At 44.1% G+C, this 26,318-nt stretch overlaps 4 protein-coding genes across 7 annotated transcripts; 2 read left to right on the top strand and 2 right to left on the bottom strand.

The window, feature by feature from the left end:
• The first annotated feature begins 754 nt into the window (after positions 1-754).
• On the top strand, positions 755-4,208 carry cbx8b (chromobox homolog 8b). The gene is made up of 5 exons (XM_076729664.1): positions 755-931; positions 1,062-1,105; positions 1,326-1,391; positions 1,523-1,589; positions 2,553-4,208. The coding sequence occupies exons 1-5, from the start codon at positions 863-865 to the stop codon at positions 3,426-3,428; spliced, it is 1,122 nt and encodes a 373-aa protein (XP_076585779.1). The 5' UTR covers positions 755-862; the 3' UTR covers positions 3,429-4,208.
• A 1,541-nt stretch (positions 4,209-5,749) lies between these two features.
• Positions 5,750-9,421, bottom strand: c4h17orf67 (chromosome 4 C17orf67 homolog). Its single transcript, XM_076729004.1, has 4 exons — positions 9,321-9,421; positions 7,974-8,074; positions 6,732-6,853; positions 5,750-5,853 (listed from the first exon to the last, which is right to left on the bottom strand). Exons 1-3 carry the CDS (start codon positions 9,373-9,375, stop codon positions 6,737-6,739), a joined length of 273 nt encoding a protein of 90 aa, XP_076585119.1. The 5' UTR covers positions 9,376-9,421; the 3' UTR covers positions 5,750-5,853; positions 6,732-6,736.
• Positions 9,422-11,216: 1,795 nt separating this feature from the next.
• On the top strand, positions 11,217-20,508 carry dgke (diacylglycerol kinase, epsilon). Its single transcript, XM_076729731.1, has 11 exons — positions 11,217-11,937; positions 12,468-12,627; positions 12,742-12,861; positions 13,015-13,158; positions 13,266-13,423; positions 14,110-14,158; positions 14,242-14,355; positions 14,507-14,578; positions 15,288-15,415; positions 15,597-15,708; positions 16,501-20,508. The coding sequence occupies exons 1-11, from the start codon at positions 11,486-11,488 to the stop codon at positions 16,741-16,743; spliced, it is 1,752 nt and encodes a 583-aa protein (XP_076585846.1). The 5' UTR covers positions 11,217-11,485; the 3' UTR covers positions 16,744-20,508.
• On the bottom strand, positions 20,329-25,912 carry LOC143320211 (E3 ubiquitin/ISG15 ligase TRIM25-like). Of its 4 annotated transcripts, none has more exons than XM_076729733.1 (9): positions 25,798-25,912; positions 24,984-25,599; positions 23,982-24,077; positions 23,614-23,847; positions 23,101-23,281; positions 22,600-22,650; positions 22,106-22,294; positions 21,743-21,778; positions 20,329-20,825 (listed from the first exon to the last, which is right to left on the bottom strand). In XM_076729733.1, the coding sequence occupies exons 2-9, from the start codon at positions 25,578-25,580 to the stop codon at positions 20,680-20,682; spliced, it is 1,530 nt and encodes a 509-aa protein (XP_076585848.1). In that variant the 5' UTR covers positions 25,581-25,599; positions 25,798-25,912; the 3' UTR covers positions 20,329-20,679. The 4 variants fall into 4 exon arrangements, with proteins under 4 accessions (XP_076585848.1, XP_076585847.1, XP_076585850.1 ...); XM_076729732.1 differs by having other exon boundaries at positions 24,984-25,619; positions 25,798-25,896; XM_076729735.1 differs by having other exon boundaries at positions 22,600-22,638; positions 24,984-25,619; positions 25,798-25,896.
• Between the last annotated feature and the right edge of the window lie 406 nt (positions 25,913-26,318).

Genomic DNA, 26,318 nt, shown 5'->3' with positions numbered 1-26,318 from the left:
CGTCGAGCGGTCTGGGAATCCACATCTCTGTTTCACCCGGATCACAGCTCTTTGGTGAAATGTGCGTCCCAATGCGGAGCTATTTGAAACTACAAAGCGCCATAAATATAGAGGCAATAAGCCTACATCTTCAAACTTTGCTCCCAAACTTCAAGTCTACGGGGCGTTTAGATGAAATGACTTGAATAAAGGAGCGTGTAGATTTGCTGGACAGCTTGTGTTTGGCCTGAGACATGACAAAAACGAGAACGGACAAACGAAATTAATGCGGGCAAGCGACACGACTTCAGACAGACGACCACAGTTTTGCCTCCGGACGAACTGGCCTGTAGTAATCTCTGCCAAGCCAGTTTACAGCATTAGCTGATAGATATATTGCTGGATAGACTAAACGAAAATGAGGGGTGTCTCACTCCGCTCTCTCGCGTTGTGCCATAGATCAGACACCATTGTTATTTCCTGGTTTCTTTAATAGTCATACGATACTGTCGCGTGCATATAACTGCACTATTTAGGACACCACGTGCATTTTTGACTATCTCATATAACTTGCGTGAAATGATTCAACCGCCGCGCGGAGAAAAACCCACCATTTCCCCCCCGAAAGAATTCACACAGGCGCACGCTCCTCCCCTCACTTAGCAACCCGAGCACGTAGCAACGGGTGGACCAATTGGCGTTCTTCTCGAGGTTCCACCGACTGCGGTTCCTTAGCAACGCTGTAAAAAATTGCGCTGACGTCCATTCTGTTCGGGAGTATTATGGTCTGTCGGGAATTCAGAGTGGCTGGGACTGGAGAAAAATATCTGCCCTGCTAACGTTAGCGTCCACCAAGCTAACGGTAGGTAGCACTGGAGTAAACATGGAGCTGTCTGCCGTCGGGGAGAGGGTGTTCGCTGCCGAGTCTATCATCAAGCGGAGGATAAGGAAGGTAGGCATGAGATGGAACGCGCCCCGTTTCTCCCAGAGCGCTGGATATAACGAACCAACACCGTACTCTAATACTACTGTTGCCCTACAAGCTAATGAAGTAATTTCTGTTTGTTTCTGATGGCATGCAGGGTCGGATTGAATACCTTGTGAAATGGAAGGGCTGGTCTCCTAAGTAAGTACTGCTACATTGTGTCTCTTGCATGTTTTCCACCCGCGGCTGTGGTGTCTACTGTCTCGGCTGTGGCTGTCGTTAGCTTGCCAAAGCTAGCGAGACAGCCGGATTAAAACTGAGGTGTATAGCACGATGGGGATTTTAGCTCGCAGGCTAACGCATATGGCCATCCATAGCCAGCGTTCGCCTCCTCAGTTTAACTTAATGTTTTATTTCACAGATACAGCACTTGGGAGCCGGAGGAGAATATTCTGGACTCGCGCCTGTTTGCCGCTTTTGAGCAGAGGTAAGATGTCTGGGCTGGCCTTCACGGGCACAGCCAGTGGATGTTAACATGACCAATAAATATACGGTGTCCTCGGTGCACTTTGCTCCCGTGACACTCAAAATGGGTGTCTGTCACTGTATTCCTCACAGGGAGCGTGAAAGGGAGCTGTATGGGCCCAAAAAGAGGGGACCGAAGCCCAAGACGTTCCTGCTCAAGGTAAACGCAGCAGCCTCGTCCGCTCTTTTTTAATAAATCGCATGATCGCCGCTAATAACGCGACAAATACTCAGACAGTTTGTCATGTAAACAGCATTATACAAACGAGGTATGTTCTGGTTCCCTTCTTGTTTGCTTAGAGCACTTCCAAATTTATTTCGGCCTTGTCGTGATTAACCTAAATCCATAATGATGCTAATTATGCAAATTCAAAACAGCGCATTGATGAATGGGTGTGTATTCAGCGTGTGTATTAGCTCCTGTTGGCGCAGCAAAGGTGGTTTGGAACACCCGCGACTCGCTTCAAGTCATTAATCTTTTAGTAAAATCCCTTTTTTTGTCGCTCAGTCCGTCTGTAAATTCAGATGCGAAAATGTGTCTGTCCTACGTGAATGAAACCGGTTGAGTAAAGCATGAAAGCCTGATGGAGTCAGCGAGAGGTTTGAGCTGTTCAGTACAACGAACCGTGAAAATTGCTTAATGACCGACAGTTTATCCTGAACTAAATACCAGAATCTCCCTCCACAGGGCTGTTGTTAAAAACGGGGTAGTGGAATTTCACGAATAAATACGGTGGCCTGACAGGAGTCGCTTGCTGTTGTAGTTGTCAGTGCTGTAGCCTGTTAGTATGGTTCCATCTCCTCCCTCTCATTTTTCACATTTTAACATGTTACACACATGGAGTGTAATTGTGTCAGGCATGGACAGGCATTTCTCTGCTGTCAGAGAAGTCATTTGGACATGTCACAGTGGTGTGAATAACAAAGTTAATGACAGCCGGAATGCATGTAGCTGCTTCAGTTCCAGGGTTCTTGTGTTGTGCATGCTGCCTTTCTATGACAAGTCAAAATGCCTGCTATGAAAAAGGCTTTTAAGTTCACTTTGAAAAACAATTGAATGGAATAGCATCTTTTTTGTAAAATTCTGAGTAATAATTTCTGTCTCTTTTTCTCACTTTAATAGGCGCAGGCTAAAGTGAAAGCTAAGTCCTATGAGTTCAGGAGTGAGGCAGTCCGAGGGATGCACATCACCTACCCGACCCCAGAGCCGGTCATCACCCCCAGGGCCAGAGAGGGCCTGAGAGCTGTTGTTCCCACCATCTTTCCACCCAGTACCGTCAACCGTGGAGAAAGCGTACGTGTCCGACCGTCAGATTTGTGCACACGTGAGCACCAGCAGCCTTCCCTCCAGCAAACCGGTCCAGACGGACTCATCCACATACCCAAGAAAAGAGGCCCGAAGCCAAAGCCTCGCTTCAAGGACAGCAGCTGCAGCCCTGCCGTCTCTGAGCCCCACAAGAGGAGAGCCGAGGAGCAGGTGAGCCACATCCCTCACAAACTGGGTAAGCTCCAGGGGGGTGAGGACATGAGGCTGGTCAAAGTGTCCCACAGACATCCAGAGAACCACGCTTACAGTCATAAACACCACCATCACCATCACCACCACCACCATCATCACCACACACACAACCGGGGACTCGCCGGTGGAGGCGCCTACAAGCAGGTGTACTCAGACCGCGGCCTGCATCCACACAGAACTGACACTGACACGCAAAGGACTAAGGAGAGCTCCAGCTACCTGGCACCTCCACACTTCAAGCACCAGTCCAAAATGAGCCAGAGCCCGAGTCGCCCCGCCGAGCTTCCACAGATGGAAAAGCCTTACTTCTTGGACAGGCCGTCCCCGACCAGGCTCGACGTCGACTTGGATGAAGTGACATGGAGGCCCTCTCTGGGCAACGTGGAGAAAGTCCTTGTGACGGACGTGACCACCAACTTCCTGACCGTCACCATCAAGGAGAGCAGCACTTCTAAAGGCTTCTTCAAAGACAAAAGATGATTGCTTCACTGATTTCTTCATGCCATGACTTGCTTTCTCTCACTTGCATCAGGATCCTTCTGAAGTTTATAGGACATAGTGTGATTATTTGGCAAAGCAGTTTTTGTATGTACTGTATAAAGGCAAATTACATAATGTGCATATGTGTATATATTATTAAGTTGGACATCTGTTTAATGTATTGACCAAATCAATGAAGTCCATTTCACAGCTTGCATTGGTTAAACATGCAAGAGTTGCATGTTTCCTTTGCAGCAGCCGGCTACTTTCTGTACAGAGCTTGTGAATTTTTTTCTATTTTGCAACTGTAACTAACTAAAATGTATTTTTTCACTCTCATATCTCTCAGCCTCAGCTCATGCCAGAAAACTGTTAGAGGTGAGGCGAGGCGCGAATAGTAAATTCAGTCTGTGGTTTGAATATTTCTCTATAATTTGAGTTAATTAGACTGAACATACCCTGTTTAATTCAATGGGGTTAATATTTGAAAATTTACTGAAGCACTTTGAATTCAAAAGTATTATGAAATAATCCGTTTGTGTTGTGTTCAAAGACCGAGTCCGTCTCGGAGTTTTTAATGTCTAACATTTCTATTTGAAAGCTAAATTAATAAATTCAACACGGACACACTCTTTGTGCATATAACTACATTTTTCCATTAACATCGTATATTTTACATTTTCATAGAAAACCTTCATGAAGCTTTAATGTAATGAGATAATTACAGAGTTGGTGTCAAATTGCTTTTTAGACGCTTTTCAATAAATCCTTTGAATTTTCTCATTTCGTTGCTGTCGTGTTTTGTTGGCAGTCTTCAGCACAGAGCCGTCGGCCTTGTTCCGTTTTCAGTCTCTGAAGGAGACACATAAAGCCATGAAATCACATAAAGCCATGAAATCACGCATTTGATCCAAACCTGTTACGCATTTAGCCGCCGACGCATCATTACACCGTTAGGGTTATTTTCTCGCCTCTTACACAGATTTTAATGACTTCAATATCTTTTATAGATCATACAGAAATATGTGTGTATATATATGTAAATGATTTATGTGAAATTCCTATAAATAAAGGGTGACCGGTGCAGGAGGATTGCAGGAGGAGGTAAAGGCCTCAGGCTCGGCAGAAAAATCTAATTTAGCCAATAGAAGCTGTGCGTCGCAGGCCTCATTCATTCATTTCTGCTCAGAGTTATCTTAGTAAAAACCTGGGTTTGGGTTTTGGATTCCTGTTTGTCCACACAGCAGTCCGTCAGTTCACGCACTGCACCACAATATTTCATGTTAGCAGAGGCCGATGTGTCCTGCAGCTCAAATCTGCTTTTAATCCACCACTTTCACTCCACAGTCTTTTGAATAAATAACAAAACAATGCAGATATTCATCCTCTCACAGGCCCCAAATGTTTTATTCCACGAGAATCTTTTTTTTTTTTCATTCAGTTTCTATAATATCAGAATAGGCGACAATCATACGTATTTATTTACTGTTTATTTCTAAATGGACAGCATGAAGCGTGGAGCAGTGCCACACGCCATAGCATTTATAGCCTACGCTGGTTTGCGGATGGGCTGGATGGGCTTTTAAATATTTTTCAGTACGTTAAAATAGCCTGTTTTTTTATGGGGTTGTCTATGAATAGGCCTGAGCGTGCAGCCTGACGGACCTACTTCTTGCCGCTCTGCGCAGGTGCGACGCTGCCGTATTTATCCCGAACACACAGAACCACTGACAGGCTTCAAAGCCGGGCCGTCTGTTAAATTAACCTCTAATCAAGCTCCGTCTTTTTGTTTTCAAAATGACCAAAATACGATGTCCCCGTGCTTGAACTCTTCTGATTACACACCTGATCCCGGTCTCTTCTGAAAGGTAACCTCACTGCATCAGGAAGTGGCACTGAAAACATGTTTAGAGGCGCAAACAGGGTGAAAATGATTTCTCTCGCTTAGCTTATTTCCGGCGGGTAAACTATGCAAATCTGAGCTCCTCATCCAGGTTTGATGCGGTAAATCCCCTCTGACTCTGACTAAAATCAGAACAAGAGGAGAGCGACAGTGTAGGTCTGCAGCCTTCAGCCGCACCACCCCTCCCCCTCTTATTATTAGAATAATAACACAGCAGCCATTATTGTGCAGTACAGGCACGCATGCATTTCGATTTATTTGCGATTGTATTCACTATTAATACATTTCACTCTGGGATGATACATGATGCACAATTAAGAAAATAAATGGAGCATCTACTGACAGTCGTACACTATGCAGCTGTATACGGTCCGATTATATGCATGACCATTTATTCAGCAGCCTTCACTCGGTCATAGTTCAGGAGAGAGAAAGAAAGAGCTTTTCCATCTTTTTTTTTTATTTTTCAAGAATTTCCATCGTTGTCTGTGTTGAGTCCCTGCTGTCACTCCTGGTCCTTTGCTGTGAAGACAGACAGGAAAGAAGAGTTCAGACAGTAGGGAACGATCAGCTGATCACCTGCGCATTAACTGAGTGTTGATTTTTACCAGGTAGCACATGTCAGACAAGACACCTGAGACAGAGTGATGGTCTAATGGGACCAATGCGTGATTTTAAATGTTTATCAGGGAGATGTATTCATTATACCAGACAATAAAACATGACTGATAAATATTCCCAAAGCTGATATTCTTTTCCTTTGTTTTGTTTTTGTAGTTTTGAAACAATCCGCAGAGCGTCGCATTGATTTTCTAGTTCTTTTTCTTTGTAAACTGAAAGCTGAGAAATGTGAAAGAAGAGTTGATTTAGCACCCCGAAGTCCTGAATGAACAGTGTCACTGCAGACATCTGTTAACGATGAATTTCTGCTGATTTCAAACCAGCCTGAGTCTGAAAGGGTTTAAACAAGATAACTGACAGTGTTAAAATATTACATGATGTGAGCCTGACTCTGAAACTGCTTACTCGTCTCTGAGGTTTCCTGCTCTGCCAAACAGATGTGATAAAATCATAGAAAACAGGAAGAGAAATAACATAACAGCAGTGAGAAAAGACCAACGTCTAAAGTCAGACAGAAGGCAGAAGAGAAGAAGGCCAACATGGTCAGGGAAGAAAGAGATTCAGTCACAGATGAAGGAGATGTCTTTACGTGAGCTGTGAGCTGATGAGAAACCTGTCAGTCCTAACGTCCGTGTAAGTGTGGAAAAAGGATTCTAGGCCTTATGTCGGTGTCTAGTGCTGATGGCGTTGCTGTGTATGTGCACGGCGTTGCCTTTGTGCACCGTGTGCATCTGGGGTTTGAAGTTAAAGTGGAGACTTGTGGTGGCCTCTGTCATCACCATCATCAGACGGGGTATCCGTAGTTCCTGTCACAGCGAGGGTAGCAGTGGGGGTTGAGCCAGTTCTCCAGGTTGGTCTCCTGGGCCCTCTGATCCAGAGCCTGCATGTGGAGCAAATGCTCCTGGGGACAGCAATAAGGTGAATAAGGTGGAGGTGCTGACAGATGAAGATAAATTGAAAGAAACCACAGGAGAGAGCTGATAAATGTTCATGTGGTTGTACAAGTGAATACGGATGTTTAAGGGGGGATGATTGAGCCGCAGGTCTGAGTCAGAACAGGAGGTTTCTGCTTTAGATGTGTGCATTATATCACAACAGCACACTGAACAGCACAAAGTGAAATTACAGAGGAGACCTACAGAGGGAAACATCCTTGGATTGCACACTGATGAATGAATGCATTTAACGGCACATGTGCTGTGGCAGAGGCTGAAGGTGTACTGTGTGTCCTACGCTGCAAAATAATGTAAGAAAAAATACATGAGGTGATTCAGATTTTGACAGATCTGTGATATATTTAAAAAAAACAAAACAATTTTCTTCTAATCATTTGAAGGACATGTCACATTTTTTTAAAGACACATTTAATTGATTTCAAGATTGAATTGAAATGATAAATGAAGTTAAATTTGATCTATCATACAACGTTCGTGCACAAGCTCTCATAAGACTTATTTTTTGTATTATTTCTCCTTTTTTATTTATTGTTTGTAGCATTGGTTTGATTTGTCTTTCTCATTTTTCTTTAATATTCAATGTCAACTTAAAAGGCTACTGAGATTTAAAAAAAACACATTAATGAATAATCAGATTTTGAAATGAAATGCTTTGAAATTATACTGACTATTCAGCATTTATAAGCAATAGAATATTGCTTCATAAGACATTATTACACACAATATTGTAGTTGTAAGCTGAAACCCACCTGCATGCTTTGAATTATTCTGTGTGTACTTCAACATTCACGTGCGGTTAACGCAGCAGTCATGGATGCTTCAGATGAGGAATTCTTATTGTTGACAAAACCATGAGTGAACTATAAGTGTTTTTATCATTGCCTACAGCAAAATGACAGCGTGTTGGAGCGTAGTGTTCGTACAGTGCTTATGAAGGCTGAATAGGAAAGTTAAGACAAAGTGTCACCCACACAGCTTGAGAACTCAGCATGATCAATAATCAATAGTCAGTGTGTGCCTTGTCTCTGCGATACATCTGTGCCCTTTGCTCTGAGTGAACCTTACCCTCATTGGCTCATCGGGGTAGCCGGCCTTCATTGGCCGGTCCTGCCTCTTGCTGCGGAGCAGCTGCTTAGCGAAGCTCTCCTTGATGATCGGGTTGGCATCTGAAGCAGAGAGATAAGAGTTTGGCTGAGAGGAGACGTTGTTTACTCCTAAGTCTTGTGATACACATGTCCAGTTCTTCTACTGATGCTGAGGAGGAAAAGAATCAATTCAGTTGATAAACAGCACATAAAATAGATAAAGGTTTTAGATGTGTGTGTGTGTGTGTGTGTGTGTGTGTGTGTGTGTGTGTTAGCAGTTTCCTCTGTTTTCATGTCCTCTTTCCAAGTGACACATGAACCAAGCTTGTCTGCTCTGCCTAAAACCTCTGCCTGACTTATTTATTTCTTTTTCTAAGCACACAACAGCTGTTTTCTTGCTGGCTGTTTATTGGCTATCCAGGATAACATTCCTCTCACTGAAAGCAGCGTTCAGGGCCATGAATAAACCTCTCACCACTATCTGCTGCTGGTGAGCTGTGGCTGACCTGATCTGTTTAGCTATTCCATGTGAGGCTGTTTATTCACCAATGCAAGCCCCAAGGGAGCTGCTTACACACACACACACACACACACACGCACACACACACTGTCTCCCTCTCTCTAACCCAGGCCTGTATTGGGAAGCAGGGTACTTGGTGGAAGGTAACAAAGTGCCCATTCATCCTCCTCACTCCCCAGGGAGTCCGGCCCATGCAGCACGTGACCCCAGCAGGCAGCCAGGCTGGCTCTCTCTTCCTCTGCTGCCGGAGGGAGCTGCTGTGAAAGAGCCCAGCTCTGTCAACACAAGGCCAGAGCTGCTGCTGCTGCTGCTGGTGCTGCTGCTGCTGCTGCCGCCGCTGCCTCACAGCGACGTGGCAAAACATTCACACACATTCTCCAGCAATCTCGTTAAGACACGCTGATTTTACATCGTCAGAAAAATGAGCAATTGTGACAATTCGTGCAATTTAATTTTCTGTTCTGAGCAACAATGCATGCTGAGATGAAGTCAGTTGTACATCAAAATGCAATAGCTGTGAATTTGTAAAACCAGTGCAAAGGAAGAGCAGCAAAGATGCAGCCAAAGTAATGAAACACCATTTCCCTTTCTTGTTTCAGCATCTAAATATAGTCATGCAACGAAAGAAAGATGTATCATTTTATGCAAAATTATCCTACACGAAATCATCTTTATTCTGTAGGGTCCTTATCTGACTTCACTGCCCTAAATGTACTGACAGAAAGTATTCCTTTCATTCAAATGTCACCCTGGGATTCATGAGACAGTCTACTGCTCTCCGTGGTTAAATTCCTGAGAGTTTCCTACCTGTGTAGAAGGTCAGCAGGACCACGCAGAACAAAAACACCACCAGCCCCTTCATCTTCCTCACCTTTTTCCTGCCTGAGCTTTCTGTGCTCTGAGGTCCCTTCCAGAGTCCAGAGGGGGTGAAGGGGGAAATTCTCCTCCCCCTGCTGCACGTCACCCACATAACTGTCTCACACCTGCTCATGTTACTGAAGAGATATTCACAGTAAATCACCATTAGTGATGAAACATGTACTTACATTGAAATATAATTTATATCTCCTCATGTTACACCTCCTAAGTTGCATAATTACTGTGGAGGACCAATTAAAAAGCACATACTGCATGAGGTCTGCTGAGGCACTAGCTGTCCACTAGATGGCGGTGCAAACACTCTTTATGAAATGGTCTGTTCCCATCGGCATGACAGACTTTTTGAAAATAGCCATTAATCACTTTGCTTTGTTTATAGTGTTCTACATCATGGCTGGTAGTTGTTTGATTATGTTGTTATTTTCTACCCACAATCCTCTGCTGTTATAGTGACCACATTTCTGAACAACGACGATGAAGGTTTTATATCGCTTTAAAATATCAACACATTTATTTTACTTTAAAATTTTATTTATTCATGTGCCGTGTGTGTATGTTATTGTTCTTAAACACTTATCAACCCATAATGTTTTTAATGTTTTATTTATTTATTTCAGCACTGGATCGGAGGACCGCCAGTGGCATCCTGGGATGACGTCCTTGCGCGTCATTGTTTCCGCTTCCGCTTCTCGCTACGCCCTGTGCGCCGGCCGTGTGTCTCCAGTACCGTGCGCACTTCATAGAAAATGCTGTTTTGTTCAATTCCTGGTGCTCATACAGCTCTTGTTCCTCAGTGTGGTTATCTAACACGCTGAGCTCACGCCGCAGCGCAGAGCGCATGCGCCGTCATCACGTCAGGCGCACAGAATCAGAGATGACAGAAAAAGTGAAATGTTTCATGTGTTATGTTGCCGGTTCGCTTACATGGCGTCAGAAAAAACAGGAAATCGCTCATTTTGTGCTACAGTTGCTTTAAGTTTGCAGCAGGCTGCTGTCTGAGAGCGTTCATGACCCCATGAAAGCTAATCTGCAAAACATCTGGCACCAGCAGATGGAATGGCCATGATCAATCAGTGCATCTGATGAGGCTCAAGTGCACTTTTTTATACCACTGGTGCAAAGTGACTAAGTACATTTACTAAAATACTGTGGTTCAGTACAATTTATAATAACGTATCTTACTTGACTATTTTTTGGTTATTTTAAACTCACCCACCTACATTTAAGAGGGCCATGTTGTCCTTTTTACACCGCTACATTTATCAGACAGCTGCAATTACTTTAATCACTTTCAAAAGTCAAATTTCTTCTTGTTTTTTTTTTTGTTTTTTTTAGAACATAGAATAAACTTGGAAAATACAAGACAAACCCCTTACAAAAAAGCATAGTATCCACCAGGGGCCCCTCAGCGCAGGTCTTAGATGTCTGACTTATCAACAGTTCCACTTAAGAGAGAGAGCTTCTAGAACTGTCCGAGGCCTGTTTAAGTAAAATATTTCACCAAAAGAGTAGAGAAAAGTCCCAAAAATGAACACAGATGTGTAGAGCAGGTCTTTCACTTGTCCTCTTTCCTCTCCCATGAATCATCTCTCAACTCCTCAGATTCAGCTATCGATCGTTTCGAGGGGCCTGACCCTCAACTTGGGAACCACTGCTCAAAACACTTCAAAGTAGGACTTTGAATGCAGTAATGGTACTTCGAATGGAGTATTTTTATAGCGTGCTATGACGAATCAATTTTAATGATTAATACTTTCTGTCTGCTGTACGCACTTGTACGCATGTGCGTTTTGCCTGTTGGTGAACTGACTTCTCTTCACATGTAAACACTCTCTGATGAAGCTAGGGTAGCGAGGTGGCTCATTGGTTCAACGTTACATCGTTGTTCCCTTGTTTACAGCTAGTTAGACACAAAAATGGGTATATTCAGGCTGAAATTAGTGCCAGCAGCAGGCTGCTGTCCGTCAACATGAGTGTCGCAGGGAGTCGGTGGCGTGCGTCCAGTCCACACTCAGAGCTGCTGACAGAGTTCTCCTCTGGACTGATTTCCGCTCATTAGCATCACCCATCGCTCCAGCTATCGTCCAGCAGCGATGTACAAGGAGGGGGACGAGGTGCAGGACGACTGCGGCTCCCGGGAGGAGTGGACGCTGCTGTTCTGGACCTCCCTGGCCGTCATCGTCCCGGTCATCATCACACTGTGGTGCAGCGCCCAGCGCTCCAAGCGGAAAACGCACATGAAGAATTTCTTTCGCAAGAGCAAGCACGGCTGGCACTACACGGACCTATTCAACAAGCCCACCTACTGCTGCGTGTGCTCCCAGCACATCCTCCAAGGGGCTTTCTGCGACTGCTGCGGCGTGTGCGCCGACGAGCAGTGCCTGCGCCGGGCCGACCGGAGCCTGTCGTGCAAGGAGATCATGGCCCCCTGCAGCCCCGACGGAGCCATGGAGCACCGCTGGGTCCGCGGAAATGTCCCCCTCGCCAGCTACTGTGCAGTATGCAAACAGCAGTGTGGGACGCAGCCGAAGCTCTGCGACTTCAGGTAGCGTGGGTGGAGCTACAGGTGCAGCCGCATGTGTGTGACAGCCACCTCAGCGTGTGTGCTGCAAGTGTGCGGGGAAAACGTGCTTTCTGCTCTTCTTGCAGCCGTGAAGCGGCCCAAGGCAAAGCCTGGCTCATAGCTGGTTACCTGTACGCTGACATACCTGCAAATCTTTACGCGTCAGCTCTGTCCATGAAGGACTGCTGCTTCACACTTCACCCATTTACACTTTCACAACCCCAGGCTGTCTTATCACAATGGGGTAAAACGTCCCTTCATTTTAATCTGTTTTTAATTTGCTCTAATGGACTGCTGCTGCTCTGTGGGAGGGCGGGCTCTAGCTGGATTAATCTCTTATTGTCAGATGAATTGCTGGACTGATGTTAATCACAGGTCAGTGTCAGAGACAGACCAGCCCCCCTGCAGCGAGCACAGATTCAGGCTCTTGCTCACGTCAGCAGGAATTGCTTTTATGTGTTTTTTAAGTGTAACTTCTCTAACAGGATTGTGTCCCTCTGTCCCTCCTTCAGGTGTGTGTGGTGTCAGACCACAGTGCACGATGACTGCATGGACAGCCTGGCGGATGCAGACCGGTGTGAGCTGGGCGAGTTCCACAGCCTCATCATCCCTCCTCACTACCTCTACCGCGTCAACAAGCTCCGCCGCAGGCACCCCGACGAGTACAGCAAGGTGCTGAGGATGTGACGGGGATGTGTGGGGCCGCGGTGCACAGCGGACTCACGCTGTGGGTGAGGGGTGTCCCACAGCTGTTCAAGCAGTGCTGCTTTGTGTGTGTTTCTGTAGCTGGCGTCTTCCTGTGGCAGTGGCTGGACTCCAGTTTTGGTCTTGGCTAACACACGGAGCGGGAACAACATGGGGGAGGCTCTGCTGGGAGAATTTCGCACCGTTCTCAATCCTGTGCAGGTCAGCCTGGAGCTTCTCGTACTTTGTCTCAGTGAGACTAAATTGTCCTGTAACACTTGCTGTAGTTGTCATCTAAGCCTGGTGATGAGTCCACTGAGAGATTTCTGCACGAATCATGACTTAAACGTGTCTCATGTCTCGTCTTCCGTCCAGGTGTTTGACCTGTCTGAGCTGACTCCCTCCAAAGCCCTCCAGCTGTGCACCCTGCTGCCCCCCGGAAGTGTCCGGGTGCTGGTGTGTGGGGGTGACGGCACAGTGGGCTGGGTGCTGGACGCCATCGATACTATGAAGCTGAAGGTGAAATGAGATGATCCATGACAGGGATTTTCATTACATTTGTGTTGCAAGGTGGCATCGCCTCAATAACGTACCTGCTGCTCTTACTGTGTATTTTCCTGTGTCAGGGTCAAGACCAGTTCATGCCAAGAGTGACCATCCTGCCCCTGGGGACAGGAAATGACCTTTCCAACACGTTAGGCTGGGGTGCCGGGTATGCTGGAGAGATCCCTGTGGAACAGGTTCTCCGTAACGTCCTTGATGCAGAGGTGGTCAAAATGGACAGGTAGGGCTGCTGTACTAGTTTCAGTCTTAGCTTTAGGAACAAGTCTTCCACAGTATGATATCGTCTCCTGTGCTTAGAAATGTTTTTTTAGTCTTACAAGTGTGTTTTTCATGCAGTCAAGAAGATATGGAAGATCTGACTTGTCAGCAGCTTCACAGTGTTTTTGGCATTAAAAGGTCTCCACAAGTCTTCAGCTGAAGTTGAAGGAACTTCTGGGCACCCAGAATGTGTGTGTGTGTGTGTGTGTGTGTGTGTGTGTGTGTTGATTTCATTTGTGCTCAGGGTTGTAACATTTAGGACACTGAGGTCATCTTCTCCCTATGTCCTGAGAATTTGAGCTTTTTAAGGACTAGTCAGAAGGTTAACAATTGAAACCTTTGGGCTATTTTATAAGCTAGTTTCAGTATTTTTTGACTTACTGTTTCAAATGTTCTATCTTTTAAGCCAACAGTCAATAAATAAATTACTGATTCAGTATTTTTCTACCAGAATTGTATTCATGTCAGTGTGGAGGAGGCTTTGAATCAACATTTAGGCCTAGGGAAATAGAAGTTAATGCAAATATAATTTCTAATAAAAATAAAAATGTTTGCAGAGTTTCTTTTTGCTGTTTGGTCAAAATGTATTTAGACTCATGACCTCTGCATTTCTAAAATCCTGCTAATTACCAACACAATCATTTTCAGGTGGAAGGTGCAGGTGGCTTCAAAAGGCCTCTACTTTCGTAAACCTAAGGTGAGTTTGATCTCCAGTTTCAGATTCTTTGAGTACTGACACACAGCAGCCCAAATAAAACACACACTGCATGTCCTCCTCAGGTTCTGTCCATGAACAACTACTTCTCTGTGGGGCCTGACGCTCTGATGGCGCTCAACTTCCACACACACCGTGAGAAAACGCCCTCCTTCTTCTCCAGCCGCATCATCAACAAGGTCAGACAGGTTCAAGCACTTTGTTTGAATACACAAATCATCTGCAAATGTTTACCCTGTATGAATTTGAATAGTCGTATAAAGTGCCTCTGTATGAGGAGAAACAAGCTGCTTTATACTGATACCTACTTCTCTTTTGTTTTTTCCCCAGGCTGTTTATTTCCTGTATGGCACCAAAGATTGTTTAGTGCAGGAATGTAAGGATCTGGATAAGAGGATTGAGGTACTGTAGCCTTTGTTCATGTGATGACGCTTCCTGTTAATTCTGCCTTCACATATGCATTTCATTAAGAGAATCAAAGAGAATCAGCCAGTGTTTTACAATGACCCTAAGTTCTACATTATATATTTGTCTGGGTTTGCTTCTGACTTTTGTGCATCATCTTCTACTGGGAGGATTTCACTTTGAGCTTCTGGTGCATGTTTTGTAAATTGTTTTATCTGTAATATGTTGGGCATTTTTCTACAGTGCTTTATTAAGAAGCAAATGTCTGGAAAAATAGAGTAAGGGGAAGAGTGAGCATGCGGACTGGAAGCTGTTCCCAGGCGGGAACAGTTAGTCTAGCTGTTGTCCTACCATTCCCCACAAAACCAGGCTAACCGGCTGCTGTCTCCAGCTCCACATTTACATATGAATATTTTTACTTCTTAAATTTACTGTTTAGTGAATTTATGTAAAATGTGTCACTCGCTACCTAGTTCAGTCTTTTTTAAACAAAAATATTTGTTGTTATATGTTAAAGAAATAGCTGATTATTGATAGGAGGTTGAGCTCTACTCTCCAGACAGTGTCTCATTTGAAAACATGGCCTCTCTTTTCTTGTTGTGCTGCCTCTAAGCATGCTGGACAATGCAGAGGATAAATTAGCTTTGTTTGTCACGATGCCTACATGTGTAATTTGTGTGCGTGTGCGTGTGCGTTCCCACCACAGCTGGAGCTGGATGGGGAGAGGGTGGCGCTGCCCAGTCTGGAGGGCATCATCGTTTGTAACATTGGCTACTGGGGTGGAGGCTGCAGACTCTGGGAGGGTATGGGCGATGAACCTTGCCCCCCCACACGGTAAGAGAGCACCAGTGAATCTGGCTTTAGTCACACACATGCCACTTGACCAAAAAGCAGAATTGATATGAAGTTATTGTTAATCCTCTGGTATTCTTACTGAAGTGTTTATATCAAGTGCTCCAAGTTACCATGGCAACTAGCAGCGAGCAGCTGTGCTGTTTCCTGTCTCCCCCCGCAGGCTGGATGATGGTCTGCTGGAGGTGGTGGGTGTGTATGGCTCCTTCCACTGTGCTCAGATCCAGGTCAAGCTGGCCAATCCTGTCCGGCTCGGACAGGCCCACACCGTTAGGGTGAGGCAATAATACACACACACACACACACACACATACACACACACTGCCACAGTGCTTCCTGTTTATCTCAGTAAGTGGGTATGGAAAGAGACAGTGAGGGAGTCAAATTAGTTTTCACTGCCATCTGCCTCTTTACAGCACATGAGAATCTAATTTTGACTAATGTGATTAAGCACATGCTACTTGGCTCCTGCACATGTTCACATCCTTTGCCTGTTGTCACACAAGCTCATTGTGCTCTTTACGTGGTACCCCTCAGGAAAGAGTGCACCGCTAACCGCTCCCTGAAAACACTACAAAAACAGGCACTGGTAAAATGTACTGCGCATATCAAGGTCAAAATGAAAGAAGAAGAAAAAAGAGCTTTAGCTTTACGGAGATTTAAAGGAGCTGTCAGACAGTGAGAGGTTACAGCGTCCACCTCCATCATTGTCACTGTAAACATGATGACAGTGGCAGGGAGAGATGTGCACCTGCATGGTTATGTGTCACCGGTGCCTGAGGGTGACTGAGACAACCACAGGAAGCCCAGCAAGGAATAAGATGGAGGAGCTCATTTTACTGGTATTTGAATGCTGTAACTAGTTAGCTACAAGGTCGTCAGAAACATTGCTGCTAAGTGAGGGTGGAGGTTTGATGTCTCACAAAGATGAGGATTAATAAGAAAAAGAAACCTTTTGATTTCTTGCATTTGTTGGCATTGATGATTGAATTGTTCTGTAAGCCTTCCGTATTCATGTTTGTCAGAAGAATTCACAGTACAGTCTGGTGTCGTCTTTCTCTCTCCAGCTGGTTCTCAAGAGTTCCAAGATGCCCATGCAGGTGGACGGGGAGCCGTGGGCCCAGGGTCCCTGCACCATCACCATCACCCATAAGACGCAGGCCCTCATGCTGTACCACAGCGCCGAGCAGACGGACGACGACGACGACGAATCCAGCGCCTCTGACACAGAGAGCCCCACCCCTCATGACTCACCCAGGCCCCCGGGGTTGGCCTCTGCTGGTGTAAGGGCCACCCCAAACATCCTGTGATCTGAAGCTCCTCATGTCTTAGTTTCTGTTTTCTTTCTGCAGCCCAGTTTCTTATTAAGCCCTCGTTTGTAAAGGCACTTACCTCCTTTAAGATCTTTAAACACACTTTATCCTCCAATCCTGTTCACGAGAACAAGGTGTTATAAGTTTCCTGCGCTATCATTTCAAATGTTTTCCAGAGGGTCCGCAGGGGTTAGAGGGTTCAGTTTGGAATTGGGCTGATGTGATTTGTTTTTGGGCCTTTTTACACTCCGCATGTATTGTAACCCAGAACTCAGGTGGGACAGTCAGGAGGAGGTGAATGTTTTGGAGAGAGATTGCTGTTTATTTGCACTGATCCCTTGTGCCATACATATATCTATAGTCGACTCTACTGTATTATTATGCTGTATTTACAATGCCCAGTGCAGCCCTGCAGGCACCAGTGAGCCATTTCAAGTTGGCCAGGTTCAATTTATCAAAATCCCTCAAAGCCATGTTTCAGTCAGCAGCAGGTGATTAAGTAGTAACACATGAAAGAACAGCTGTCACAATGAATGTGAAGCCGAGGTTTAGCTGAAGGTACATGCAAAGCATTTTTGCTCCTTGGAGTTTTTTTTTTTTTTTTTACTCCAGTAAGAGCACAAGCAAACAGGAACTCCAGGCGATGGTGGGCGGATTGTAAAACTGTACAGAACATTTTTTAAATTCCCCATTCAGACTCCTCATCACAACATGGTTAGTGTTTAAATGTCTCCTGCGTTCGTCACCTAAGATGAGGCTTTGAAATATTCGTTGGCCAAAAGGTCTGAGTCTCGATGGAGCAAGGGCTCTGTCACACCGGCAATGTGTTTTCAGTCACTGGACGTGGACGCTGGCTCGCTTGCTTCATGATGCACCATCTCATGTAGCTCGCGCACACTTACATTGTACTAAAAACACTCTTGAAACTATGTTTAACTTCCCTGTAAGAGCTACAGGGAACAGCCTGACTTTTTGTTTTTATTTTTAAAGTACTGACAAGTAAGTGTTCAGAGGATTCATTTCGCCTACATGTCAAACCTTTTGTTTTCCTCGTCTTTACGTATTCCTCCTGTTTACATGTTTCGTGCTGCACTGTTTTGGCACTTACACTGATACATACCTTACACTGCTGAGGACGTACATGACAGCGTAATGTTGACCTTTGATGTTGCTGCCGATAGTGATAACTGCTGATGAGATTAAGCTGTCCGTGTTGTTGTTTTCTGTTCTTCAGGTCATCCTCTTGCATTTCATCATTTGTGTTTTACCACATAGTCACCACAGGTTGGCAGACTGAACACAGTGTTTTCTGTAGATGGGCTCTGCTACTCAATCCTCTACAGCTCAATATTAATACCATTGGAGATACTTGCATGTACTTTTCTGTGTTGTGTTCAGGTGACGTTGATCTAACTGTTGAGTTTTCATTGGTTGCATCTCTCCTGTATTCTACATAATGTGTGCAAGAGGCCATTTGTGTTTCTGTCTGTAAAGTAGCCGACTTGTAGGGAAACTGATTTCTTCATTTGAGGTGGTCCTGTTCATGGCAGAATGAAGAAAACTGCCTGTCGCTCACAGCCATATCCGAAAAGTCTGTTGAATGTTAAGGAATCTGGAGCCAACATGCTCGTAAGGCTGAACAGGGATCAGTTTTTAGCCAAGTGATGCCTATGCTTTTGGAATATGCACATTTTGGCAGGTAACCAAGTGTTGTGGTTTCATCATCCTCTGGTTGTTTGTTTGGTGAGTCTTCTTGCTCAAGGACACCTGCTTGATCTTTTACCTTGTCCATGTTTACCAGAGTTGTGTGTGTCTGTGTGTGTGTTGGCTTGCACTGAATTTTCTGAAATGTAACTGGGGTTTGTTGGCAGGTTTTTTAGCCACACTAGCAGCATGGCTCCAATTTGAAGCACTGTTTTCGAGTGAAATAGCTGTTTAATGAATTGCGGTGTAATTTGGTGCAGATATTAACGATTCCCAGAGAATGAATCGTGATGATGCTGTTGATCCTTACCACGTATGTAGCGCCATCACCAGGTCAAAACTGCGTTTGTCAATCACTTGAGTTCATGACGCATTAATGCTAGATGCATGCTAACATGCTACAGCACATGCTAGTTGGACCAAAATCCAGATGTTTGCAAAACAGCTTAAAGCTGCACTCTTTAATATTTGTGTATTAACAGTGATTAAAATTACTATGTGAAATGTGAAACGTGTCAATCGTAGTGGAGAAGCAAGATACAGTTATCACCAACTTAGCTTGTGTGTTAGCTTAGTGGCCAAAGAGCCTGAAATTTTCCTGGCAAGATGCTCGAGACCAAAACGGAGTTTAAACAACAGTGAATATTGTACTTGCAGTTGCCGGAAACACGACTTCAAATGAATGCTGATATTGCTCCGTGTCCCCTGACCTTTTTTTTTTTCTTTTTCTAACATATTTAGCATAGCAACTAGGCAATTTGTCAAATGCGTTGGATGTTAAGCTTGATTTGAAATCAAGCAAAAACCTGATCGTGCTGCTTTGATCCGGTCAAAAATCGGCTAACGCACCGAGGATGACTGTGACTCTAAGTCAGTATGACTGACAATAAAGACTGAGTATCTCAAAATGATGAAAGACTTTCTCAACATATGAACTTGATATCTCAAATTATTAATCTTTCTCAATATTTAGACATAAGTCTACCAAAAAAAAAAAAAAGAGGTAGGCAAGCTCAGTCCTTTCCAGAGAAACTAGGGCAGCACTGACAGGTCTGTGGCACAGCTCAAAGGCCCGTAATGGACACAATACATTCATATATCAACAATAACAATAAAATAGCTAATTGGAGGAAAAATTCAACATTAGTAATAATATCTTAAGAGTTTATTATGCGGAGTATTTGGACTGTGCTCATTGCTGGTTGACTGCATTGAAAATGGAAATACATGATTATGAGGCTAACTCTTCAACTCCCACGCCCTTTTAAGGGTGCTCTACATAATTAACCTCTTCAAATATATCATATAAATTTTCATGTGTCATGCAACATTGCGTTCTCTTGACGATATCTCCATTTGGATTAAATATACAGTAAAGCAAATGGACTATTTTCTAATCACTAGAATGACTTGCAGGATTTGAATGGGCCTCCATAAACAACAACGTGGTCTGTCCATTTTTAAACCATCCAAAAATGTGTTTCCTGGCGTGTCATGACACAGTGCTGGTAGTGTGGCTGATGACTTTTCCTTGTTTCACTGTTGGTATTGCAGGAACATGATTGTGCTGTTCTTGTTTTGAATGCTCCCATCTCGTAGCTGTCAGTTTATTAATTGTTCAATCTTGGCAGATATAGAGCAGTATTTATATAGACTCACTTTGGCAAGACACATTTGAGAAGTGAAAAGTGTTGTGTGTGCCGAAATGCTTTCATTATTAATTAACATATATTTCAAAAGGCTCCTTACTTCTTTGCTGTCAAAAGTCTGTCGAAACAGAACCCTAAAGGCTGATAAGAATGTGCAGAAAACATGCTGATCTTCATTTTGACTGTAGTATTGTCCTAAAAGGAAGAGAAATGAAAATACAAAGAAACCGTTTGGGTCAAGTTAAGCTTTAATAGTTAACAATCATGTTGAACAAAACAATTTGGAAAGAAAATCATAATAAAGTGGGTTTGGTTACTACAGGTGACAGAAATGGATTTTGACTTAATTGAATGTAATGAAGAGAAGTTTTGAATCTGACGACATTCCCATAAATATTTTCATACAGAAGCCATGTGTGTCTGTGTTTTACATAAAGTGTTATAAGCTGCATGCCCTGGTCACAGATCACAGCAGCCAAACTGATACGATTGAAGCTGAACTGTGAGCACTCAGAAAGCCATAGATTAGCATGTGATTGACGTGTAATCTCCATATTTTCAGGATGCAAAAGTCTCACATCTACTTATTTTTATGAGCCTTTGGATGGCCTCCAGCTGATTTCCCTGATGAAGGATGGCTTTTGGGATTGTCTTTCTTGGTGAAATCAGATCCTTTTGCACTTGGCTTTGTTCCTCCTGGAGCACTGTGGGGCTTTTTGTCTTGTTCTGAGGAAAATGTACAAAAAGGCCTCTTAAATAGTTTGTCCACAGTATGAGAGTTGTGCCACTTGCTAAACAGATTCCAAAATCACCTGTGCTCAAATCCGATTCAACTTGAATTTTCGTGAAGCCACAGTTCTAAATGCAACCATGCCAATGTCTTGGCACACAGGTAATTCACAGGTAACTCATTCTGTGAGCAGGCCTATAAGCTGTTGTTTTTCATAGGAAAGCTCCCTGTGAACTTTAGTCCACTGACTCTACTGCTGTCCTGAAGGCCACAGACAGGCAGGTGCTCCACCTGTGACACATGTTTATTGGTGGCTGAGCCAAACTCATGTGCTATTTTAATCAGTGGAACATTTCCAGTAATGCAACCACACCTCAAATCAGTTTCAGTTCAGAGGAACAATTCAGTGGTTCAACATTTTTCATAAATGAAAATCAAGAGAAAAGTCTAAGGTTTTATTTGCAATTGTTTTAAGATATCTGTCTGTGTATTTCAATGCTTACTCCACATTGCAAAACATCTGAGCTTATTTCCCTGTTCATGTCACTGCTACAGCTCTACAACCACACGTCAAAGAAGCCCCGCTCTCACACCTGCAGCTTCCTCTATAAGCTTGACCCCAACGTCCTATTTAAAACTTCAGAAACACTGTTCAATGTGCTGCAATGGGGAAGTCATTTTGAAAAGTTTCAATCTGGCAACAAAGAAAAACCGAGAGAGGCCAAACATTAAACACAGAGCTTTGATTCTTACCCACAGAGCCACTCTAGTCCTTATTTGTCATCTCAATATTTCAGTATTATAATGAGGCTGAAACCATCTCTGGTTAAGATGTTTTTACATCAGCAGGGTCTGAGAAATAGTGTGAGAAAAAATGTGAGAATGCAAAAGAATATACAGGTAAAGGACATACTGTGGGAGGGGTGGTGACTGCCATCACTCTTCTTGTCTGTATAAGGAAAAAATGAAAACAGCAACACACATTGAAAGGCATGAAACATTTGTTTTGCTATAGAATAAGGAAAACAATGTCATGGCTTCATAAATTTTTGGAGGTGCAGTGTAGCTTTCTGAATAGCAGTGGTGGTCAGTCCATCACTTTCATCAATATATTACATCGATAATCTGATACAGATATGGCTTCTTCATGTGAGTGTAGCATCTCTCTCGGTGTCTCCGGGTCACACTGCTGTCTGTTACACTGTATTTTTGATTTTCTTAATCAAACTGTCACGACAAAAACAACAATTAGATTGAATGTTTAAATCTTGCTTACGTGTCTTTTGTCCTGCCATAAATGAAGGAGTGTTGTGAGGGCCTGGTGCCCGGCCCTGTGCGTACTGGGGTGGATTCCAGCCTCTATGCGGCCCTATAAAAACCGGTACAGGAACGGGCTGAAAGTATGGCTGGACAGGTGGACAACCTGGATTTTGGGGTCTGGACTGTCCTTTCTGCTCTGGAGGATCTGGTAGTTCAGAAACAGGGAAAGTCATACGATAAGACATTTTGTCCACCTGTAAGCGTTTCACCACAGAGTTACAACATTCTCGTTAAATTGTTTTACAATTTTTACCCTATCAAAGCACGTCTCTGTTTGACAAAGATGCATGAGGGTATTTTTTCAGAGATTCACTGTGTTCACCTCACACATATACTGACAAGCATAAATCCATGAAAAATCCATAAATGTTCTTGGTATACACATGGGCAGATATTTTATTTGTATTTAGATTTTCTGCTACAATAATACCTTCACAGAGATGAACATACCAGATTCTGGCTGAGATCCACCACTTCCTGAGTCAGGAGCTGCTTTTTCATCTGTGAATGGTAAATGAACTGCATTTATATACTGCTTTACAATCTGCCTCGCGTTCAGCCAATCACACACACGCCCAGCGATGGCAGCAAGCTGCAGTGCTACCATCTGAAGCAATTCTGGTTTCAGTGTCTCACTCAAGGACACTTTCACATGTGAACAGGAGATGGAGGTAGAACCAGCCGTGTTGCATTTAGAGCTCTACCTGCTGAGCCTCAGCCCTCCCTGAAGATCCCAGGTACAGTGATTACACAAAGGGAAGAATTTCATCAGTCAGAATCAACAATTAGTCCACCATGACAAAACACAGCATTGATAAAGTCAACATCTGATTTCGTTTCCAGTGTTTTCCACGACGACAACTCCAGCTGCAGCTACGTCGGTGTTAAGTTCCTCAAGAAAAATGGACGTGATACATCTTCAAATGTGAATTTTACCAATAAAAAAGGTACCTGCACATTCAGCAGCTTTAAGTATGAGTGATCTGGCCTCAACAGGCTGTTTAAGGACCTCTGTCAGATGCTCCTTCAGGGCAGCAGCAAAGGCCTGTGTTGCTGTCACCTTCTTGGAGTCCAGGTTGATTCGAGGGGCGTAAGGGTCAAACTTTACAGCCCTGGGCATGTCAAATGAAGCCTGTGAGGAACAAGTGAAAGAAAATTGAGTTGAGAACTGCAACTAGTGCTTTAATCTCAATTAATCATTGGAGAGTAGAGGACAAATACAGTACCTGTTATGATATACAAACAGCCCAAAACAGAAATGGAATCATATATCACAAATAAAAGCACCAAATCAGCTGGAACCAGCAAATTCTTCCATTTTTTCCTTGAAATTACTAAAGTTTAAAAACATCCTTTAAAAACGAACTTTATTGAAACCACTTTGCCTCATTTGTGTTTGAGCTTAACATCAATTCATCATCCATTTAACTTCCCCTGCTTCTGTCTGTGACAATGTTCACCCACCTGTAGAAAGGCCAGGCTTTGGGACTGACTCATCAGGCTGTTGATATCTTCTCTGGCCTTTTTCATGTTCTCCGTGTTCTCAGTTAACCTCTTCATGAGGTCCTGCAGTTTCATCTGACCAGTCTCCAGCTCGTGGTCCACACCATGTTGGGCCTCGCGTTCTTCTTGGGTCAACATATCCCGCATCTGCTGATACACAGCTGCAAATGCTGCCTTCCTTGTGGCTGCTGCATCCTAGGAGAGGATCATGAGAGAAACCATAGACACAGTAAATACACGTAAATACATGTAATTGGCATCAGTTTTCCTTTTGAAATCATTTATCTTTGGAAATGAATGTCTACTCATGTGTAACAGGTCAAACTTACCTTCAGCTTGCCTTGCATGTCATTAATTTGAAACATAACCGCTTCAGTCTTCTCAATCTTCCTGTCCAGCAAACCCAACTTGTCTCTCAGGTCAGACTAGAAGACAGATATGAAAACACAACTTCTGTACACACAGAATTATGCACAATGCAAACAATGCTTTTTATACTGCATGTACGCCATCGTTCCTGCTGCAAACTCAGCGGCCACTCCTCCAGTCTGAGAACAGCTGGTGTAGTGTGATAGTCTTGAATGACTTGTTGTATTGTCTGTTTACAAGCCTGTTTCCAAAAAAGTTGGGACACTGTGTAAAATGTAAATAGAATGTGATGATTTGCAAAACACTGAAACCCCATATTTAATTGAAAAAAGCACAAAGACAACATATCAAACACTGAAACTGAGAAATTTCCTTATTTTTTGAAAACTATATCCTCATTTGGAATTTAATGGCAGCAGCACATTTCATAAAAGTTGGGCTTTGGAGAAGTTGTGAAATGCTAAAAGAAAACAGCTGGTGGAACATCTCACAGTTAATCATGTGAACTGGCAACAGGTTAGTCACATGATTAGGTATAAAAAGAGCCTCCCACAGGAGCTGAGCCTTTCGGAAGTAAAGATAGGGAGGGGTTCACACTCTGTGACAGACTGCGCTGCTGAACAGTGCAACAAGTTAACCGTAATGTTTCTCAGTGTAAAATTGCAAAGAATGTGGAGTTGTCATTGTCTACAGAACATAATGTCATTAAAAGATTCAGAGAATCTGAGGAAATCTCTCTACACAAGGGACAAGGCTGAAAACCAGTACTGGCTGGCCGTGATCTTCAGGCCTCAGACAGCACTGCATTGAAAACAGACACGATTCTGGAGTGGACATCACTGCATGGGCTCAGGGACACTTTCAAAAACCAACATCTGTGAACACAGTTCATCTCTGCAGCCACAAATACATGTAAAGAGGAACCGTATATAAACCAGATACACACACACACACACACACACCTCTTTGGCGTTCCTCTGCTCCTCTGGAGACATGAAGGAACAGCCTTTGTGGACCTGCTGCAGGCACACGCTGCAGATTGCTCGACCATGTTGGCTGCAGAAGAACTCCATCAGCTTGTGGTGGTCCGGGCAGATACGGTCCAACAGGTCGCCGACAGGCTCACTCAGCTGGTGGAGACGGAAATTCGAATTTTCCCGGTGAGGCCGCAGGTGCTCCTCGCAGAAAGAGGCCATGCAGGTGAGGCAGGTCTGGGACGCCTCTGCCTCCATGCATGTATCACAACGAATGACATCCTCTTTCTTAGCTTTGCTCTGCTCTACGATCAGGTTGACTTCACTCTTGCTGGACCTTAAATTGAAGGTCTCCACGACGGTGCTCAGGACCGTGTTTTTCTTCAGCTCCGGCTTGGTGGGGAAGACGGTCCGACACTGAGGACAGCTGTAAGAGTCCTTCCAGGTGGTGAGGAGGCAGTCCTGGCAGAAGTTGTGTCCGCAGGGGATGGTCACCGGACAGTCAAAGGGACTCAGACAGATGCTGCAGGTCAGCTCATCCTCCAGACTCATGAGAGAAAACTGATTCTCGTCCACGTCGGCCATGATGACTGTTCAGATCAGGCTGCGAGGGAGAAACGAAACCTAAACGTAAGCAAAATTCCAACATTACTTGCTGTGTCGCAGTTAACTGTCAGCACACGATCGACCCCCCCACGATTATTTTTCATAGAAACAAATAGGACGCATATTATCTATTTATCCATCCAGGACGTTCGTCTAATGGTGTACAATTAACATCAATTTTAAAGCCCCCACTCACCTTTTGTGCGATTGCTGCTAATTCCAGGTGACTGACATGACGTCAGTCTGTGGCTCTTCAGCGGCTGACTGGATGAACTCCTGACTCTCTCTCTCTCTCTCTCTCTCTCTCTCTCTCTCTCTCTCTCTCTCTCTCCCTCCCTCCCTCCTTCTTTCTCTCTCTCTCTCTCTGTCTCTGTCTCTCTCTCGGGATATAGTAAGTGTGCATGTTATTATAGTCATTATGATAGTTGTTATTATATAACAACACTCGTACTGGTATCACTGGTATGGAAGCACTGCTGTCTGGTCTGGACAGGCAGCTTTCTTTGGACCAGTGTCACGCTCTCAGGATGAGACCAGTCTAATGAAGGAAGCCTCTCACTGGCTATCACCTGCCCTAGCAATAAACATTATTTAGTGGCTTCTAAAGTCAAGCAAGCCAAGCATAAATATCTGTCGGAATGGACTACAACCTCTACAAATGTAATTAAAAGTAGGGCATCCTGTCAGGTATCAGGGTGGACGATGACCTCTATTAAT

The sequence above is a fragment of the Chaetodon auriga genome, chromosome 4, assembly GCF_051107435.1.
Source record: "Chaetodon auriga isolate fChaAug3 chromosome 4, fChaAug3.hap1, whole genome shotgun sequence".
Lineage (NCBI taxonomy): Eukaryota > Metazoa > Chordata > Actinopteri > Chaetodontiformes > Chaetodontidae > Chaetodon > Chaetodon auriga.
The sequence above is the reverse complement of the archived record's forward strand: the minus strand, read 5'-3'. Positions and strand labels throughout refer to the sequence as shown.

Coding starts and splice junctions, on each gene's coding strand:
- cbx8b (XM_076729664.1), top strand. CDS start 863: ATGGAGCTGTCTGCCGTCGGGGAGAGGGTGTTCGCTGCCGAGTCTATC. Junction 932..1,061: donor TCAAGCGGAGGATAAGGAAG/GTAGGCATGAGA, acceptor GATGGCATGCAG/GGTCGGATTGAATACCTTGT. Junction 1,106..1,325: donor TGGAAGGGCTGGTCTCCTAA/GTAAGTACTGCT, acceptor TTTATTTCACAG/ATACAGCACTTGGGAGCCGG.
- c4h17orf67 (XM_076729004.1), bottom strand. CDS start 9,375: ATGAAGGGGCTGGTGGTGTTTTTGTTCTGCGTGGTCCTGCTGACCTTC. Junction 8,075..9,320: donor CCTGCTGACCTTCTACACAG/GTAGGAAACTCT, acceptor TCTCTGCTTCAG/ATGCCAACCCGATCATCAAG. Junction 6,854..7,973: donor ACCCCGATGAGCCAATGAGG/GTAAGGTTCACT, acceptor TGCTGTCCCCAG/GAGCATTTGCTCCACATGCA.
- dgke (XM_076729731.1), top strand. CDS start 11,486: ATGTACAAGGAGGGGGACGAGGTGCAGGACGACTGCGGCTCCCGGGAG. Junction 12,862..13,014: donor CCGTTCTCAATCCTGTGCAG/GTCAGCCTGGAG, acceptor TCTTCCGTCCAG/GTGTTTGACCTGTCTGAGCT. Junction 15,416..15,596: donor GAACCTTGCCCCCCCACACG/GTAAGAGAGCAC, acceptor CTCCCCCCGCAG/GCTGGATGATGGTCTGCTGG.
- LOC143320211 (XM_076729733.1), bottom strand. CDS start 25,580: ATGGCCGACGTGGACGAGAATCAGTTTTCTCTCATGAGTCTGGAGGAT. Junction 24,078..24,983: donor AGCAGAGGAACGCCAAAGAG/GTGTGTGTGTGT, acceptor TCTGTCTTCTAG/TCTGACCTGAGAGACAAGTT. Junction 23,848..23,981: donor ACATGCAAGGCAAGCTGAAG/GTAAGTTTGACC, acceptor ATCCTCTCCTAG/GATGCAGCAGCCACAAGGAA.